Source organism: Polyodon spathula, chromosome 3 (genome assembly GCF_017654505.1).
Source record: "Polyodon spathula isolate WHYD16114869_AA chromosome 3, ASM1765450v1, whole genome shotgun sequence".
In the NCBI taxonomy this organism is placed as follows: Eukaryota; Metazoa; Chordata; class Actinopteri; order Acipenseriformes; family Polyodontidae; genus Polyodon; species Polyodon spathula.
The window spans coordinates 11,443,669-11,462,503 of NC_054536.1; the positions used below are offsets into that span (position 1 = coordinate 11,443,669).

Sequence of the window (18,835 nt, forward strand, 5' to 3'; positions counted from 1 at the left end):
CGATGTTGCATCCTCAAAAAAATCAAGCAAGTTAGTTAGGCACGATCTCCCTTTCCTAAAACCATGTTGACTGTCTCCCAGTACCCTGTTACCATATAGGTAATTTTCCATTTTGGATCTTATTATAGTTTCCATAAGTTTGCATATAATAGAAGTCAGGCTTACTGGTCTGTAGTTACCTGGTTCAGTTTTGTTTCCCTTTTTGTGGATCGGTATTACGTTTGCAATTTTCCAGTCTGTCGGTACCACCCCTGTGTCAAGAGACTGCTGCATGATCTTGGTTAGCGGTTTGTAAATTACTTCTTTCATTTCTTTGAGTACTACTGGGAGGATCTCATCCGGCCCAGGGGATTTGTTTATTTTAAGAGCTCCTAGTCCCTTTAACACTTCTGCCTCAGTTATGCTAAAGTTATTTAAAACTGGATAGGAACTGGATGACATGTGGGGCATGTTGTCAGTATCTTCCTTTGTAAAAACTTGTGAAAAGTAATCATTTAACATATTTGCTATTTTTTTTTCTTCCTCTACGATTTTGCCATTTGTATCTCTTAAACATTTAATCTCCTCTTTGAATGTTCTCTTGCTGTTGTAATATTGGAAAAACATTTTGGAATTGGTTTTAGCTCCCTTAGCAATGTTCATTTCTATTTCTCTCTTGGCCTTTCTAACTTCCTTTTTGACTTGCGTTTGCAGTTCCGTGTACTCTTTCTGCGTACTTTCTTTTTGGTCCTTTTTTAATGCTCTGTAAAGTGCCTTTTTTCGCTGAATATTTTTTTTAATTGATCTATTAAACCATTTTGGCAATTTAGTTTTACATTTAGATTTGTCTACTTTAGGGATGTAATTGTTTTGCGCCTCTAGTACTACATTTTTGATGCATGTGAACAGGGTTGATTGACAGTCAAGGAATTATGAACACCTGGGCACATACCGCACATGGTTTTGAATTAGGCCTGAAGGGAATTCAGCCTTTCAAATTGAACACATTGTTCTTAGGAAATATAATATACAAAAACACGCTATGCACACACACAAGGCCACACCTCCAGAGAAAGAATGGTATAACTATTTAAGATCCGATCCCATACTCCCACCACTCTGTGTACATAAAAACATAAATAAATGAATGCGTGTGTATATTGTGAGCCAGTAAAATATGAAATGTTCTTAAAATAAGTTATGCTAGCCTATATAAAATTTGCATGACTGCATAATTATGTATATTTTTAAAAGTATTCCTGCATTTTACCACTAAGCTGTTAGAAGTTACGTTTTTGATAATAAAAGTATTATTGAATGAATGGAAGTCTATTGTGAAATGGTTAAGAAGTACTTTTTTTTGACCATCGCAGGAATGGCCATTCCTTGGTTTGTCCCTAATAAAATCATTTTGCAGGTGTCCCATGATTTTGCCATTGATACACCATGTATTTCCCATAGCTTCCCACATCTGCACGATGCTTACCAATTCTTTAACATGCTTTCATTATACTTTATTACATGTTGCTGTTTTATTATGGTAAATTTTTAAAAGGGGTATACTTTTTATTCTTAGATACCAAGTTTTAACTGGCCCTTGGGTTACTTGTTTTGATGTTTTGAGATAGCATTTCTTAACATGAAAACCAGGAGGTTTATTTTTGTCTTAGTAAAATGGTGATTCTTCAATTTGTCCCTGGAATCTGTGTGGTACAAGGTACAGTATGAACCGAGCCAACATGGCTAGGTTATTTCCAAAATCTAGAAAACTATGGTACCAGGGTGGTATGATGACATCACAAATCTAGACAAAACAAAAATCCATTCTGGGTGCTACAAGTCATTGTAAACATAGCCACATAAAGACTTGTAGTTGAAATGTCTGACAAAAGAATTGTATTTTTTGTAGTACTACTAAAGGTTTGTTTGCAATTTGAGTTTTAAAAAGAGGGAACCATTTATAATATTGCCAGTGCTGATAAGGGGGTATGAAGTTGATTTTGAACAGGGTCTCCCCCTCCGCCCCTGTGCAATTTAGTGTTTTGTATATGATTTATTGTATTTATATATGAAGACGAAACGCTGTGTGTTTTGTTATTGTTTTTATTTTAAATGTATTTTGGCAGAGGCGAGGTGGTAGCTCATCCTCTGCCAGGAGTGATTAATAAACTTGTGCAGATTGTGGCAGAGGGGTAATAGAATAATTACTAGCTAGTTAAACCCCTTGGCTGTCCATGTTCTGGGTGGGTGTTCGAGAGTAGCAGCATAGGATCCATGAAGGCCTCTGCCCAGCCGGACCTTAAAGGTTGTTTTGTGTTTGTGATTTTTTGTTTAAACCTTTTCTTTTGTGCTCTGTGAGCAAGTGTTTGTTTAAATAATTAATTTGTTTGGTCTTTAATAAAAACAACGCAGAGAGCATCTTTTGCCCTGCAGTACTGCCTGTTCTGCTTCCTGCATTCTGGCCTGACGTCACCACAGACCACATTCCTGTCACAACACTTATACTAGAAATTTACTTAATTTACTTAATGTAAGCATTAAGTAAAATAAAAAAATAAAAAATAACAAATGTCAAAAACAAGTTAAAACAATGTGACATAAAATTATTAATTTGTACTGGGCACTGAACTCTATTGAAAGAACCACAGAATATTGCTGTGTACCAGAGACACTCATCAATTCATGTGCATTGTACTGCTGATATGACCAGAGATAATGTGGCAGTGAAAGTTTGTTTTTACTAGACAGCACAAGTAATGGTAATGTTAATCATACAGTTCATCATTAACACACATTTACAGGGCTTCGACTGTTACTGGGGCAGTTTTATTAGATATTGTATGAATGTGGAGTTTGGACCAGTTTGGACCAGTAAGGATGTCCAGTTTAAATGCGTATATCATTTAGTTAAATTTACTACTACTAATCACCCAATCACAACATATTGAAACTAAACTCAAAACAGATTTCAGTGTGTGTTGTGTTTACTTTGGTACTTGTGTCTGTATTTAAAAAAAAAAAAAAAAAAGATACATTTCATTGATCCTGGTTGTAACTCATATTTGTCAAAGGGCACATTGCCTAGTAACAGCTATAATACTAGCGGCAAGGTTTTTCTTACGGTACACAGACATTCTCTGAAGTTCAGAAATATGAAGAAAGTTACTTGGAAACTGGATATACCTTTGTTGGCACTGCAGATGAACCTCATCCTCAGTGTGTCTGTGGTGTTGTTCTGGCCAATGACAGCTTGAAGTCATTTGGAGACCAATCATCCTGGACTGACATGACTTTTGCAAATGAAAACTTGAGACATTAAATCAGCAAAAAAATGCTACAAGTCAGCATTCCAGTGTCTGCAAAGTATCTTAAACCTTATCCTGTGCCATACCATGCTGCTAAACTTTGTAAGCTTGTAAGTCTGGTGCAAAATGACATCTCTCACACTATAAGAGACACCATACACATGACATATTAACATATTAAATCACACAAAAGAAGACTGTACTCAGGAATAGCTTTAAAATGAAAAATAGTTTTATTTTTGTAAAACACAAACTTGTATCACTCCTTCCCTGGGGTGAAATGGTTCAGTCCAAATCACTGCTACAGCCTTTGAATAATGGTTCAGTCCAAAATCAACTGCCACAGTCCCTGAATAGTGTGTGTAGGTCTACAGGTGCTGTGTTGTGGTTAGACTATTATTGAAAACAAAATTGCAGCTGGAGAAGGATTTGTGTTTTTACGATTATAACAATTTTGGTAATATGTTCTTCTGAGAAACTAGTGTAAAGGTCATGAAAATTTAAAGAAAGACATTTTACAAAAAGTACTTTTTTTTTTTTGTTTAGATTATTGGGCATTGGAATGACATCTATACACAGGATAATATGTACTGGAATTTGTGTGAATACGTCTCTGTATTTGGCTAATTTCTGATATTCAATTTATAACTGTCGCTATTGTATGGAAGGTGTGACTATATTCAAAAAAGGTTGACAAACCCTGCAATAGTATCACTGGTCCCATCAAGACATTTTGTTTTTTTTTTGCTTAGGAATATGCAAATATTTCAAAGCCAATGCTATAGTTAAAATGCTGCTGCTGTGGAACCCAATTGCTTCATACATTGTAGTTCAAACTCACTCCTACTGTCTCGCAGAAATCAGACCATGTGACCTACAGTAAAGGTACAGGGATGCAACATGTTTAATATCTAGTGTTTCATTTGAAATATTTGCAGATCCTGAATAATGTAAAAAATGAAATTAAATACCAAAATATTCAAAGTTAAAGAACAATCAGTAACCAATCAGTAACCCTTAAACACATACAAACACTTGTATACTCTGCTCTGATTTTCTGTCCACTTGTTAAAATATGTTTTAAAAAATGCACCAATATTTTACATCATATTCCAACTTTACAGTAAAAATAACGTCCACGTTTTAATTATTATTTTTATTTTTTTTAAATTAAAACTTAAAACCATATGCACCACATGAACCTATTCCCTATATCTTTAACAGACATAAGGTGACTAGCCTATGCCCAAAACAGTGTTATTTGTATATAAAATATTACTTTGTCCCTTACACAATACACTGTTTTACATCAGGAGTTAATCAACTAACATACAGTAAACATGAACCCAACAAACTGTTTTTCAGTATCAGTTAAAGTTTGTTATCCCTTTCCACTTTAACAAGTGGTTATAGTTGTACTTTACTTAAATTAAGTTAATTAGTGCAAAAAACAGCTGACCTGCAGCAATTAATTGGTAAACTTTGCATACCCCAACTGATTCATAACAGACCAACATATGTCTTCAATTACTCTGATATCCTTTCTGGGCATGTTTTGTTTCCAAATGTTTATGTTAGTGGGTGATATGTCCCCTTCATAGGGGAGGTTGAACAAGTTTGTTGAAGTAGTGAAAATGATTTCATTTAAACGAGCAGGAGCTAAAGGAACACCCAGAAAAACATGAATCTCCTCTGCTGTTTCTTGTGGAAACTGCACAATATCTTCAAACTTTATCAGGAGATAATTCACGGTTGATAAGTCCTGGTTTATTCGAAGAGATGCAGCTGTGTTAGCGAGCCACAAGTGAGCTAACAATGAAACTGCATTAGATTCTGAGCTGGACAATAGTCTGCGCAATGACTCATATTCAGGGGCATATCTTGAATTAGAGTTGCATTTGTCATTGTTGTCTTCCTCTTTAAAGGCCATAGATAAATGTTGGTGAATATTTCTTAAAGAATAAAGACTTGGTTTGCTGTTATACAGCATTAAATAAATCCATGCACGGGGGTCTCTTATAACATATAAGGCCTTTGTAGAGGGCCCTATAACTTCCTGAATAAAAGGAAGCTTCAAAGTCCAGCTTCCACTATTTAAACTAACTACAACACGGGCACTTTGATGAGCAGAAAGATGCCTTCTCAGTTCTCTAATATACTCTGCATCCCGGTCCAGACTTCTTTTCACCCTGCTTCTGTGTTCAGCCAAAGGCTCCTTTCTTCGTATCTTTTTACTCTTATCTTTGACAACAGTGGTTCTCTGAGAAAGTCTACTTCCTCTTACCTCGTTCAACTGAATATTTTGCAGGTGCAGTTTTGTGTTATGGCAAATAGAATGAAACCAGCCCTGTATCATTTTAAAACGGCCACTCTTAACATCAGATTTTGTCCACTCACAAGCATCCACAAATGAGTCAAATTCAAATTCTGTCTCAGGAATGTCCATATGCTCAGTAGGGATTCTTATATAAATAAAATCAGAGCTGTTGTAAAACAGGTGCTTTAACATTTCTGCTCCAGAACCAGGAAGTGATGTAATTACAACAGTTGGCAAATAGAAAAACTGTGAATAAGACTGTTTTGCATCAGTATCTGTTGAGGCCTTTATCCACTTCACTCCACAGAGGGGTTGGTTACAATATGTTGATACAAACAACAGCTCTGTAATCCACAGGATAATAACTGTAATTAGAGCACAACGCAAAAATTTATTGAAGCAACTATAAAACCTACGTTGTAAGGCCATAAATCCAATGGCGACACACAAGATCACTCCTGCAATTAAATTCACTGTTAACCCAAAATGGAATATAGTTGTATTAACTGTGCTTTGCTTTAGCACAACATCTGTCCCTAAACCAAACCTTGTAACATGATGTAAGTCTTCTACTTGGGCATAACCTCCAAATCCGAGGTAACTAAATCGTGCGCTAATGTCTTGATAGTTTGTCACAACTGACACAATTTTCTCAGTATTGTTAATGTTCACAGCCAACCTCAGCCCTTGTTTGCTGTCATCAATAAATCTACAATTTGATAATTTAACATAAGGTCCGTGGAATATATAGGCCATTCTTGTAACTGTGCTATCCATTTGAAATGTTACATTAACAAATTGTGTCCATCGCGTCTTAAATTCAGCAGCCTGCTCAGCTTCTTGTATCCTAGCAACAGGGCTGTTGCCATGACGGTCAAACCAAAACATTTTGTAGTGAGCATCCCATACATCCATTAGGGCACCGTTGAATCTGTCCATAAACCTATAAGGGACATATTTAAAATCAATGTCAAGATTGTGAAAGAAGGCACTAACCCAGTTAACTGGAGAATCCTTCTGCCTCTCAATGTGATCTATAACGAGTAGTGTCTGGGAGTTTAGAAGAAGCAGAGCGCGATAGACACTTTTTAATTTCATTGCTGAGGAGTACGCAGATACCGCTTCACCACTTACAAACATCATGTCTTTGTGGTGAGAAGCTGCAATAACCTCTCCAGCTGCCTCTCCAACTTTGTCATCCATCCATCTGAGCCACTTTTCACACTCCCCAAGCTGCCCCTCCCATGGTTCATTACACTGACTTGTAGGGGATGGGGCAAACAGTAACACATTGTTTAAAAAGCTATATTTTGGTCCATAAAGAGCCTCGGATACAAAAACTTGGCCATTGGGGGCAAATGTAAATGAATTTTGATCTGGTTGCTCATGTCCAGGATTAAAGCTTTTCCATCCATCAATCCATGAATATGGTTTAAGGTGAACTATATCATAAATTGCACGGCCTCCTAGTTTTCCAGACTTAAAAGACACAAAAGTATTCCCTTGACTGTTCGGCATTCCAGCTCCATAAGTTACAACCCCCCAGTTTGAGAAAATATGCATTTTAGATGTCCCAAAGCCATAGGGATGCTGTGGGGTTAGTTGTGCATTGTACCAGATATACTCAGTATGAAGAGTGGTTAATCTGTGTGATGATGACTCTCCCATGGGTCCATCTTTGGGCCGATGCTTTCTGATCTGCTGTGCCAGCCAGTTTCCAGTACCGTTTTTTAGCACAAAGGTGTCCAAGAAAACCAACTGGCTTTCCGGACCATAAAACCAGTTGTAGTTAGAGTCAGCTATGCCAACGGTCCTTTGAAATCCAGGCAGCAGCGTGGCATAATAAAACCAGAAATGCTGTTTCAGCCAGTTGTTCTCCGTGTTGTCTATACTAAAGTGGCGCTTTGCTAGAAATACATACTGGGTAATTGATTTGGCTGTGTAGCTGCCGTAGGCCACCCCTTCATCCAAGGAACCATCTACAACATGATTTAACAGAAACATCGTTTTTTCCATACAATTGACAGCAGCTTGTTTCCAAAGCATTGTTTCTGGAGCATCATGGCCTCCAGTCACTAACGCACCTGTAAGTATTGCTAAAATATTGGTGGCTTGATGATTTTGCAATAACTGTTTTCCCCAACCTCGGATTTTGGAAAACTCATAAATCTCTTTCGTTACAGCCCTGATTTTCTTTAGATAGGTGTCTTTACGGCTAGTGGTCAGTGAGGCATAAAGAAAATCAAAAGCTGTTGCAAACCCAGTTAAAGAGTGAGCGATGGGTACCTCGTCGTTTGGTGCAGTAGTGACCCCCCAGTCTGGATATGCTGCCATTCTGTCCATAAATTCCACAGCAAATTGAAAAGCAGCAGTGTCCCCTGGGCAAAGAAGGCAATAAAAAGCAAGAGGTGGCAAATTGTTCCCATATATTTCATTCCACTTTGCACTGAAGTCTTCATGCTTTACTGGAGGAAGATACAGCTGTGGTGTGGAAAGCATGGCCATCACTGCATTCCTGATAATTTTAAAAATATGGATGTGTGTAGTGCTAGATTTTTGCCTTAAGCCTTGTACTTCTCCTGCGTCAAAAAATAAATTTGGATGCAAGTTTAAAACATCACTGGTCTGATGTGTGTTTGTATTATAATAATTCAGTTTTTGTTGTTGTGACAGATCCAGATAGTCAGTAAATGCATCCTTGTATGAAGAATTGAAAACGCCTGAAAAGGCAGCTCCCAGTGTCAAAACTGAAAACAAAATTGCCGCCCTCCCCATACAGCACGGAGCCATGATGATGATGCGCATAACAGCAGCTTTATTTATTTTTTCTTTTTTTTTTTTTTTTTTTTTTTTTTTTTTTTTTTTTTTTCTGATTCTTGAATAGCTATGTAGCCAAGTAAATGTCCATTTAGAAACCTCTACAGGGATTTTACTATGAATATCTTCCAGGTGTATCAACGATGTTTAGGGCTATAACGACGATAATATCTAAAACTACTGTAGTCGACCTGCTGCAAAATTTAAATTAAGTAAACAGGAGCAGTCTGGTTATGACATTGTTGGTATGTTAGTTACTGACAAGCATAATACAGCGACGTGATAAGTGGCAGTCTTGAAAACTACCACAGCTAATAATATGACTAAGAATAACGTGTTTAGTCGGATGTCGTCAGGTCTCCTATGCAAATAAATATAATTTTAATATGGACTCTCGGTAAAATCAATAAATGAATAAAACAGCATTTGTATCAGAATTATATTATGACTTACGTTTTTTCAAATAAAGATAATGTGGTGTAATGCGATGACAATACCCAGAGTTTGCAGAACTACGGTCAGGCTGAAAACAGTACCATTTAAAACCATTCCAGAATTTGTGTAGACTTCGTTCGTTTTGGTAATAATACCATTCCGTTTCATGTGTATATTCCAAAGTTTATAGTCACGCCCCGACTTCTTTCTTCGTTGTTCGTGGAGATATAAGGGGGAAATCTCCTCACATCTCTCCCTGCCAGCAACAAACTATTGATCTGATCTCTCCTGCTAAAACATTTCCTCCTGCACAAACATCTGTCAAGCCGTGTCCAATCCAATCACAGAGATCCGACGCTTTCTCCTGAGGTAAAACACTGCAGACCTTGAACAAAACAGAACATCTGCGGTGCTGATATCTTGCTCTGTTTCCAGACATTTCACATTCCAGTTAAGAATGATTTTCCGACAGGGTTTCATGCCATTCTACAACTTTATTTAACTTCCGCTAGGAAAAAAAAAAAAAAAAAAAAGAAACTCAAAAGGAAGTTCAGTCTGCCAATACAATTTCTTTCATTTAAGTGCAAGCCGTAACACATTTTTTTTTTTTTAGCAATATTTTTGGTTTTAATGTAGATTATTATTATTATTATTATTATTATTATTATTATTATTATTATTATTATTATTATTATTATTATTATTATACATTTTTAAATTAACTATGTCTGATACAAGATGTAGCCTTCTTGTACATAATGTATTTTGTATATTGGACTTTTATTATTATTATTATTATTATTATTATTATTATTATTATTATTATTATTATTATTATTATTGTTAAACATTGTGTTTTAACAGAAAATATATTATTTAGTCTTTAGAGGGCGCTATTAAGTAATTTTATAAGTTACATTTTTAAACAGTGTTTGTTAGATTCTGTCATAAAGAGAAATTAGCAATGATAAGCTCAAGCTGCTGTGGATGGTCACCAGCTAGGGTTGTGTTTTGGAACAGCTTAAGCTGATCTGACCAGTTTACCAGCTTCTGCTGCTCTGACCAGCATCTCCCAGCTATTAGCTGGTCTGACCAGTTTACCGACTCCTAGCCTGGTCTGACCAGCGTTTTGCTGCTCCTCCAATCTGATATTATAGTTTTGTTATCAGTCTGGAATAAAAGTAATTTTCATCCTTTGTGAATTATGATCATTGTCTGCCGTATGTTTTTTTTTTTTTTTTTTTTTTAATCTGAAAAAATGCACTGTTGATTTTCATAACAATTATTTGCAACACACACAAGACATACTTTATTTAAAAAAAAAAAAAAAAAAAAAAAAAAACCTGCATCCTGTCATGGTTTTTGATATATTAAATGGAGTTTAATGACTGTGATCTAGAATGTGATGATTAGCAGGATATACAACTTGAACTGGGATAATAATTCCCATTCAGCAACAGTGATGTCTGGTCTTTATCATTCAGTACCTGTTATTTGTTCTATGTTAACTTTAATTTGCTTTAGCTTTTAAAAAAAGACATGTCACAAAGTTAAAGAGCTTGGTTTATAATGATACCTGAAGCAAAGCCATGGCACTTTTAAAGGTTCCTAATTCACGGTAATACCCGATGTGGAGTGGCTTACTGCTTGCAAACGTCAATGTTTTCTGAAAGTTATGAGGGATTAAAAAAATTAAAATCCTCCAGTAAGAGCACCCAAGTGTAGTAACATTCAGAATATTGTGCTGTGTTCTTAAAATACATTTAAAACTAATACTCATCAGCAATCAAATAAAAATAGTTTAAAGACCTTATAATTGCATTATGATCCTTATTAGAGAGCAGTACCTTGAGATTAATGTCCGTTATTCATGGTTCTTTTGCTTAAAATGTTTAATAAATGCAAATATTTCCGTTTAGTCACCAGCAGAGTTCTGTTGTTTTTTTTGGCATGAAGGAACATCTTTGAATAGACTGCGTTATGCTTGTCCAAGGTGGGTCCTTGTCATTGTGAACAGCCTTAAATAAAGGCCTCTGTGTCTAAAACAGGCTCCAGTATCACAACGTGAGCAGCATACATTGTGGTTTGATCAAAACTCTGTTACTACATTTGACTCAATGTATAAGCTTCCATTTAAAAAAAAAAAAAAACACACAAAAAAAATTAATACTGATTTTTAATTCATGTAATTCCTGAAAAACATAAAAAAAAACATATCTTTCAAAATAAATAAATAAGTAACTTCTATTTCAACTAATTCATCTGTTTGTATTATTTCTTGTTGTGTTCCTTTATGCTGCAGAATGAGTACACTTGCTAAAAGTGCCTTTAAATTTTAGTTAACCAATTGTTTGGCCTAACAAAAACATGGTTCACTCACTGATTGGAAGTTTATTTAAATTTTTTAATAAGACCTCGATCCCAATTTGCAAACATGTCTAACCTCCGTTGCTGCTACCACTGCCGTGCTCACTTCTTATTTTCTAATGACAGAAATACACAGTAGCATGCTAATTGGAGAATTCCACAGATGGCTGTACACGATTCTACTTGTTGCATGCTACAAAAAAAAAAAAAAAAAAAAAAAAAAAATTGTTGCATGTCTGAAATTGTTGCATGCACAAAATAGCCCAAACCCACAACTAAACTAAACAAACAAAACAGGTTTTAGAGTGTGGTTATATGTTTCCTGAGACAGTTGCTACAGAATTGCCAATCACTTCTCTATCTTCGAGTGAAGTAACAAGCTTGTATGCTTTTATTGTACACCAAATTAGTTTGTATTAATGACAGGAAAACAGTTTGCAAGCTGATGATGGTTTTGATTCCAGTTGTAACAATTCATGGGGTGTATTGAAACAGAAAAAAAAAATCACTGCCATTGTGTTTTTAATGTATTATTTACTGATCTTGTTCTTTTATAAAGAGGCAAGAGGAAATATGATGAAAGTCAATCCAATGTAAATCAGTTTATTTTTTTAAACTGCAACTATGTGTCTTTGTTTTTTTTTTTTGTTTGTTTTTTTCACTTCAACCTACATGATGGGATCCATGACAAATAAGAGGCATCACAACAGGTTCCCATTTCACAAATTGCCACTCATGTCATGTCATGCATAGCATCTGTTGTTCTGTGAAGAATAATTAAAGACTGTGTGAAAGTAATACAGAAAACCCTGTTCTTCCCTGTTGCTAAACAATTCAGAAACATACAAATCACACACAACGCCTATTTTAAATGAATGAAGTATGTGTGCTGGAAACTGTTTCATTCCCGTGAATACATCTTAAATTTAAATGACATTAAAAATGTCTGTAATGCACTTGGTAAACAGTGCATATTCATTTATTTTGAACTATCTGCTGTTTGTTGCACTCATTCAATACACATTTGTGCATATAGCAGGGTCATTAAAACCAATAGTCTGTCATATATTGTGAAAGGGAGGGTATAAAGAAACAGCTGATGCCTTTGTTAGCCAGATGCACGTTAGCTGATTCTAAAACAGGAAACAAAATGACTTACAGACTCACTTGGGACATTAGACTTTAATTAACACATGGCTTCTTTGAACATACAGTCTAGTATTTCCCATAATCCCCCACTTAATGGGCACAATTCCTCTTTTCTAAGTGAGAATGCTAGGGTGAATTGTGGAATACAATTACGTGTCACTTTCTCTTAATGCAGTTTGTTGTCATAATACATGATGCACAATCTGCAATCATATCACTTTAGTAACAGTACATTTGCTACTACTGGCAGTGATTGGAGTTAATAATTACCTTGCTCTGCTCTACAAGCAAAATCTGATTCTGGAGATGTTAACTTTATTCCTGCAGGTTGGAAACAATAACATGACGAGTACAACCTGTGTCATTATTCTTGGTCACTACTATCTTTGTATCCTGTCTGCTTGTGTTGTTTGATTGATGCTGCCTAATGTATGCATGTGAGGGATGCTGTGTAAAGTATAGACCTTAAAGAGTAAGTAACCAGGTTCCTAGCAATATAGCATTACACGTCCCCACGTGTTGCTACAACTGTTTAAATAACATGCCTGTCAGTTTTTCTTTCATTCTTAACATCCTTACAACTTGTTACACTTAGAACTTTAAAGTACAGTATGTTTCAAAGCTCTTTTCAAAATGACCGCTCTAGTGCACTGGGGTTTGAGATCTCTTCACAAAATCACTGCAGGAAAAGCGATAAAAAAAACAAAAACATAACAAGTGCTCTGGCCTTTCTGTGCCGTACCATGGATCATTATTACTGTGTCACCTGTGGGCAATAATCCTTAGGCTATCCATGCATTAGAGTGGTCAATTTAGAAAGAGCTTTGAAACAGACTGTAAAGTTATAAGTGTAAAATGTTGTCAGGATGTTAACAATAAAAAGAAAAAATACAGGTAAGTTATTTAAACAGTCATAGCAACAGGTGGGGACGTGTAATGCTATATTTTTCAGAGCCCCGTTACTCACTCTTTAAGATACATTTTACAATTTTTAAGGGTGTTGTAAAAAGCAGCCTAGCACAAATGAAGTCAATACTTTAGAAAAGGGGGATTTAAGTACGGTACAAGTTTAACACAGTACTTTTCGGATATTGTGGTATTTAACATTGCTAATCTGTGTTGCTGGAACTTGGCTGTTTGAATAATGTACATATTTCAACTGTTTCCAATTTAAGGGTACATAAGGACCTTTTTATTTTATTGTGTTACATGTTCCTATGTGTTACTACAACTGTTTATGTAAGGTGTGTGTATTGTTTTAATTGAATTAAATTTTTTACATTTGTACCACTTTTTTAACCTTTTAAATTGCATTCCCTGCTTCAAGATGGCTTCACATGGACCTCTCAGAACTATATTTCCCATCATCCTCCTGCTCACCTATGTAACTGAGATTGATTTACCAGTAAAATATCTGTGCATGTGTGTTTGATATTTGTGAATCATTATAGAAAGAGATTAATCTGTATGCAGAATAAGTCACATAAAGAATAGTTCTTCCATGTATTTTGGCACCATATCTGAGCTTTAATTTAACACTGTCAAAACTCAACCCTTTGCTGTGCATACTTCAAAGGGCTTAAACATAATATTCTTTCAAATCTGGTTTTAAAGACAGCAGATTACATCTATAATGCTGTTGCTGTTATGTTGCAATTCAAAAAGATTATGATTAAAGCAACTACAATCTTTAAGGGGGGACCAAGAGACTTACTAAATACAGAATAGGTTCAATATGCAGCGCAGCAATTCTTTAATTTCATGACATGTTTGACTGGCTTTGGTTTCTATGCATAATAACTATTATTTTCTGCCTTTGAGCTCTATCCTTGAGAAGAGATAGGTATATAAATCCACTCACTTTTCTATCATTTCTGTCTACCAGGCATTGTTCTGGTCCTGTAGTGGAATGAGTGGAAAATAGCAAAATCTTCTCACTCTCTAGAGCCAACCTTTCTGCACATTACAAAAGGCGATGAATGCCTTATCTAGCTTGATCAGCACCAGTAACTCATCTCATCAGTATGGTCAAATTTTGATATCCACTCAAACAGCAGTGACAACACAAGAATTTTTAAATGAAATACCTTGAGTAATCAGGTTAGCACATAAGTATTTCCAACGGTATCGACTGTAAGGTTTAAGCACTAGCTTAAGCACACAAGAGAAATAATAAGACACATCTTTTAAACCAGTTTCACTGGTCAGACGAATGAGGTGTCCAGGTGGAGGCTTTCTAGGATGGGCCCTTGACTCCAGAGCTTGATATAATTTTTTTGAACCATTAAACTAATGTGAGAAAATCAACCTTCTGTATTCTTCATTTTAGACATGTTTATAGTCTTATAATGCGGTCTATAAATTACAGAGTACAGTACATGGTATGTTCCCACAGCCTAGGCAGAGGAACGACTGTTGCTGAACCGCACTACAATGCAGCCCGATAGTTCCATGCTTTTAGAAGAAACAGATTTAATGGCTATGAAAATTAGTTTTGGGCAGAACAATAGAGGTTCCTCGGTAGATTTTAATTTTAAAAGCTGGTTTCATGACAAACTGTATATAATTAGAAAGTTGGCACTCTATTATGCCAACATATTTGCATAAGCTGCATTGGCATCCGTCTCAAGGTATTTCATGTTTAAGTCCAATACAATACAATATTCTTTTATATAGTGTTTTTCAAGTGAAGCGTCCCAGGCGCTTTAAAATAAAAACTCAAAAAAGCCATTGGCCAATCAATCCAGCTCAAAAAAAAGCTAGCTGAAACAAATATTCCTTTTAATTTGATTTAAAAGATTTGACTGTGCCAGCATTCCTGATATGAATTGTGATGGAGCATAAATAAGCTGTATAGAACTATACAGTATCTAAAAATAGTCCTAGCCCAAAACTCAGATGTATACTACATAAGAGCTGTAAATCTCATAGATTCTTTTGGAGTGTAAGAACACCTCTTTTGGGAATTAATTTACAAGAAGAAAAAAAGGAAGGAAGTGCATAGAAGTGATGTTTGAAAGATATGTGCTATACTTTTCTAGACATGTAAGTGAAAATGCTGCATTATTGATGATACTCAAGGAACAAGTACCCAGAATGATACCTTAACAGAAACATGAGGGAAGAACAAAAGAGATGATGGAAAAAAAATCCAACATTGTAGGCATTAGTCAAACACAATGCAGTGTAAACAACAATACAAATAGATATGCCTTAGAAACTAATTGTTTGTATTTGTAATAAGAGTCACATTAGGGGCAAATATGTTTTATTAATTCATATCTTAATTTGTAACATTGTGTTGCTTTTACTGTATTCATTTCTGAATCATTTGTGTGCTTATTTTATTTTTATTTTTTTTAAACATTGTGCATAGATGCAGCATTATATATACAGTGTTTGAGAATAATTACTTACTAATAACACTGCAGCAGGGAATTATACTTTGTAGTTCCCTGCTTTTTAAATATATTTTTAATATATTAATGTACAGGGTTGCCATGAAGTTGCTTGATGTGGGGTATATCTGCCCTTACTCTAGCCTTCACAGTGTGATACATGTGGTACTGGCACAGAACAAGCCATGGGGAATCCATATGTGTGTACTATATATTTAACCCTGAGTAGCTATTCATTACAAAAAAAACTTTGTTAAAAAATAGCTATGGTTTAAGCTCAAAACTACAAAAGTCAGTAATTTCCTCATAAAAACTCATATTTAAATTAACTTTAATGGTGTAGTTTAAAGCCACAAAAGTCAGGAAATGCCAAACTACATAACTTAATGCTGAGATGTGATGGTCATGACAGCATTCAAGGATAAAGAGTGCAGTGAAAATGGCAGAGGTAAGAATAATTCCCATTTACACTTCTCCCCAGCGACAGGGATTCGGGAGACGCCTGTATGTATATAATCACTCATTCTGTTATGATGAACCTTGTGTGGGCATTCATTAGCACAAGTGCATGGGAGGTATCAAAACTTTGTCATTGTGACCTACTTTTTCATTAGTTTTGGCCTCTAATTAGCTTGTCTAGGCTAATAATTTGCCAAAATTTGATTAAACTTTGCCTAGTAACAAGAAGTTATTCTATAAACTGTGAGTGTAGCTTGTGCTACTGACACCTGCTTAGCTGAGCTATTGAAGGTTATATTTTGGCAACTGCTTCCCCCAATTTCATTAATCTTTGTTTTGATTTTTATTGCAGCAATTTAATCCACATACTTTTAATGTAGATCACAGTTTTTTCACCTGATAGGCGAGCTACTGAAAGCTATATCTTGGAAACTGCCCACCAGAGGTTGAGACACTTTCCATGAGCGTTTATGATATATTCTGCATGCTGTGGAGTTACTGTAGATCATGGTGTCATGCTTAATAATTATACCAATACCTGTGATGTGTTATTTACATCCTTGATAGGGATACCTGGTCATTATTTTTTCATTGACCTTGTCCTTGTGTTGATAAAGATTTCTAAAAGATTTTCACTGTTCCCCTCATCATTGTTTAGTGGAACATTTCCTTGTTAAAGATATTGTTGCTAAGGTTTTAAAATGAATATTTTTACCACTGCACTGCCCATCACATCTCATTATCTCTGCTAAAAGTCTAGTCTGGATGCAGTTGAGTTATGACTGGTATGGCATTTCCTGAATTTTTTTCAACTCTGTTTTTTGTAACTTATTTCCTGACTTGTAAATGGTAGTAATTCTATTATTTCTTATGTGAGTAATAACCCACGTCTGGGTGTGTTTTATTTTATTTACATTTATATAGTGACTTTCATCACAAGGACCTCAAGGCACTTTACAACATTTAACAATGTTATACAAAATATAAAAGACAAAGTCCTATAAATTAGTTAAAAAGTCTAAAACGATACACAGTCAGTGCAAAAAATATGGTAAAAAAAAAAGCAATTTTATAAAAATGGGTTTTAAATGCTGTTTTAAAAGTAGAAAGATTCCCTGCTTTTTTGACTGAAGATAGTAGAGCATTCCACAACATTGGGGCTTTACAAGAGAAAGCCCTCTCGCACCATCTTTATTCACACTCTGAACAACCAACAGCCCCACATCCTGCGATCCTGCAAACGAGACACCCATGCCTAGGGATACCAGTAAACAGAGCATTACAATAATCTATTCTGGATGAAACAAAGGCATGCATTAGCTTTTCAGAGTCAGGTGCAAAGATAATGGATCTATGTTTGGTTATATTCCTCAAATGATAAAATGAAACTTTAATCTTTTTTTTTTTATTTTTTTATTTTTTTTAATATGAGACTCGAATTATAAATTTGGCTCAAAAGTGACCCCCAAATTCCTCATTTCCAGTTTTAGATTTGATGAAAAGCTGCTGAACCCTAATTCATGTAAGGCAGTGCTTTTTATTTGGTTCTGACTGCTCAAAAACATAACCCCTGTTTTGTCTGAATTCAACATTTTTTTTTTTTTTTTAGGCATCCAACACTTTAAATCAGCAAGGCATGCAGCTAATAGTGCCCTAGTGAGGGGTTGCCTGGATTTACATAAGAAACATAAGAACATAATGCAAATAATGTCTCCTAATGGCAACATATACAAAGAAAATAACAAGGGGCTTAAAATAGTACCCTAAGGAACACCGCAACATCCGATAATACTCATATATACTCCCGTCACAAAGACGGCTGCAGTGGGTGACGTCAGACCAGTAACCAGGAAATAAACAACAGAGATGGAGTTTGGTGAAACTGAGCGAATGGTCTCGCACAGCATTTAATAGTGCACAGACAAACAACACACAGGACACGGCACTGGTAGCCAAAAGAAAGAGATGAAACAAAACGACTAACACTAAACAAAAACGGTGAGCTGATATTTTAACTATTATTATTATTATTATTATTATTATTATTATTATTATTATTATTATTATTATTATTATCTCCAATCCCGTTCTCCACTCACCAAACACACAACCCAGAATGATTAAAAACGTGCTTCTTTTATGCAGCTGTACCGTGGCTCGACTTCGATCATTCAATTGGAATCGCCGTACAACTGCACGTGAATTAATAAAGTGCAATTCCCCGTGCTCACATATTATTACATTTTACTTGCACATGAAGTCTGTGTAATACGAGTGTTTAAAATGTATATGTGTATTTAGGCACGAGGATTGGACTCTCTCGATTGCAATCCTCGTGCCTAAATACACATATACATTTTAAACCCTCGTATTACACAGACCTGTTTATATCCTGTGTACCGATGACTGCACACTAACATTAACACACAACATAAAACACAAAATACACGCAGGGGCGGGCACTTTGCACAACTCCCCAATGTGACATCTGGAATCGTTGGAAAGATATGATTTAATCCATGATAGGACACCACCTGAGAGACCTACCAGGCTTCCAGGATTATTCAATAAAATGATGTGGTCAACCGTATCAAATGCAGCACTTAGAT

General features: G+C 35.5%; 1 protein-coding gene across 1 annotated transcript; it reads right to left on the bottom strand.

Annotated features, from left to right (window-relative positions):
* Positions 1-3,497: 3,497 nt before the first annotated feature.
* Positions 3,498-9,326, bottom strand: LOC121312720 (dermatan-sulfate epimerase-like protein). The gene has a single exon (XM_041244421.1). It carries the CDS (start codon positions 8,404-8,406, stop codon positions 4,753-4,755), a length of 3,654 nt encoding a protein of 1,217 aa, XP_041100355.1. The 5' UTR covers positions 8,407-9,326; the 3' UTR covers positions 3,498-4,752.
* Between the last annotated feature and the right edge of the window lie 9,509 nt (positions 9,327-18,835).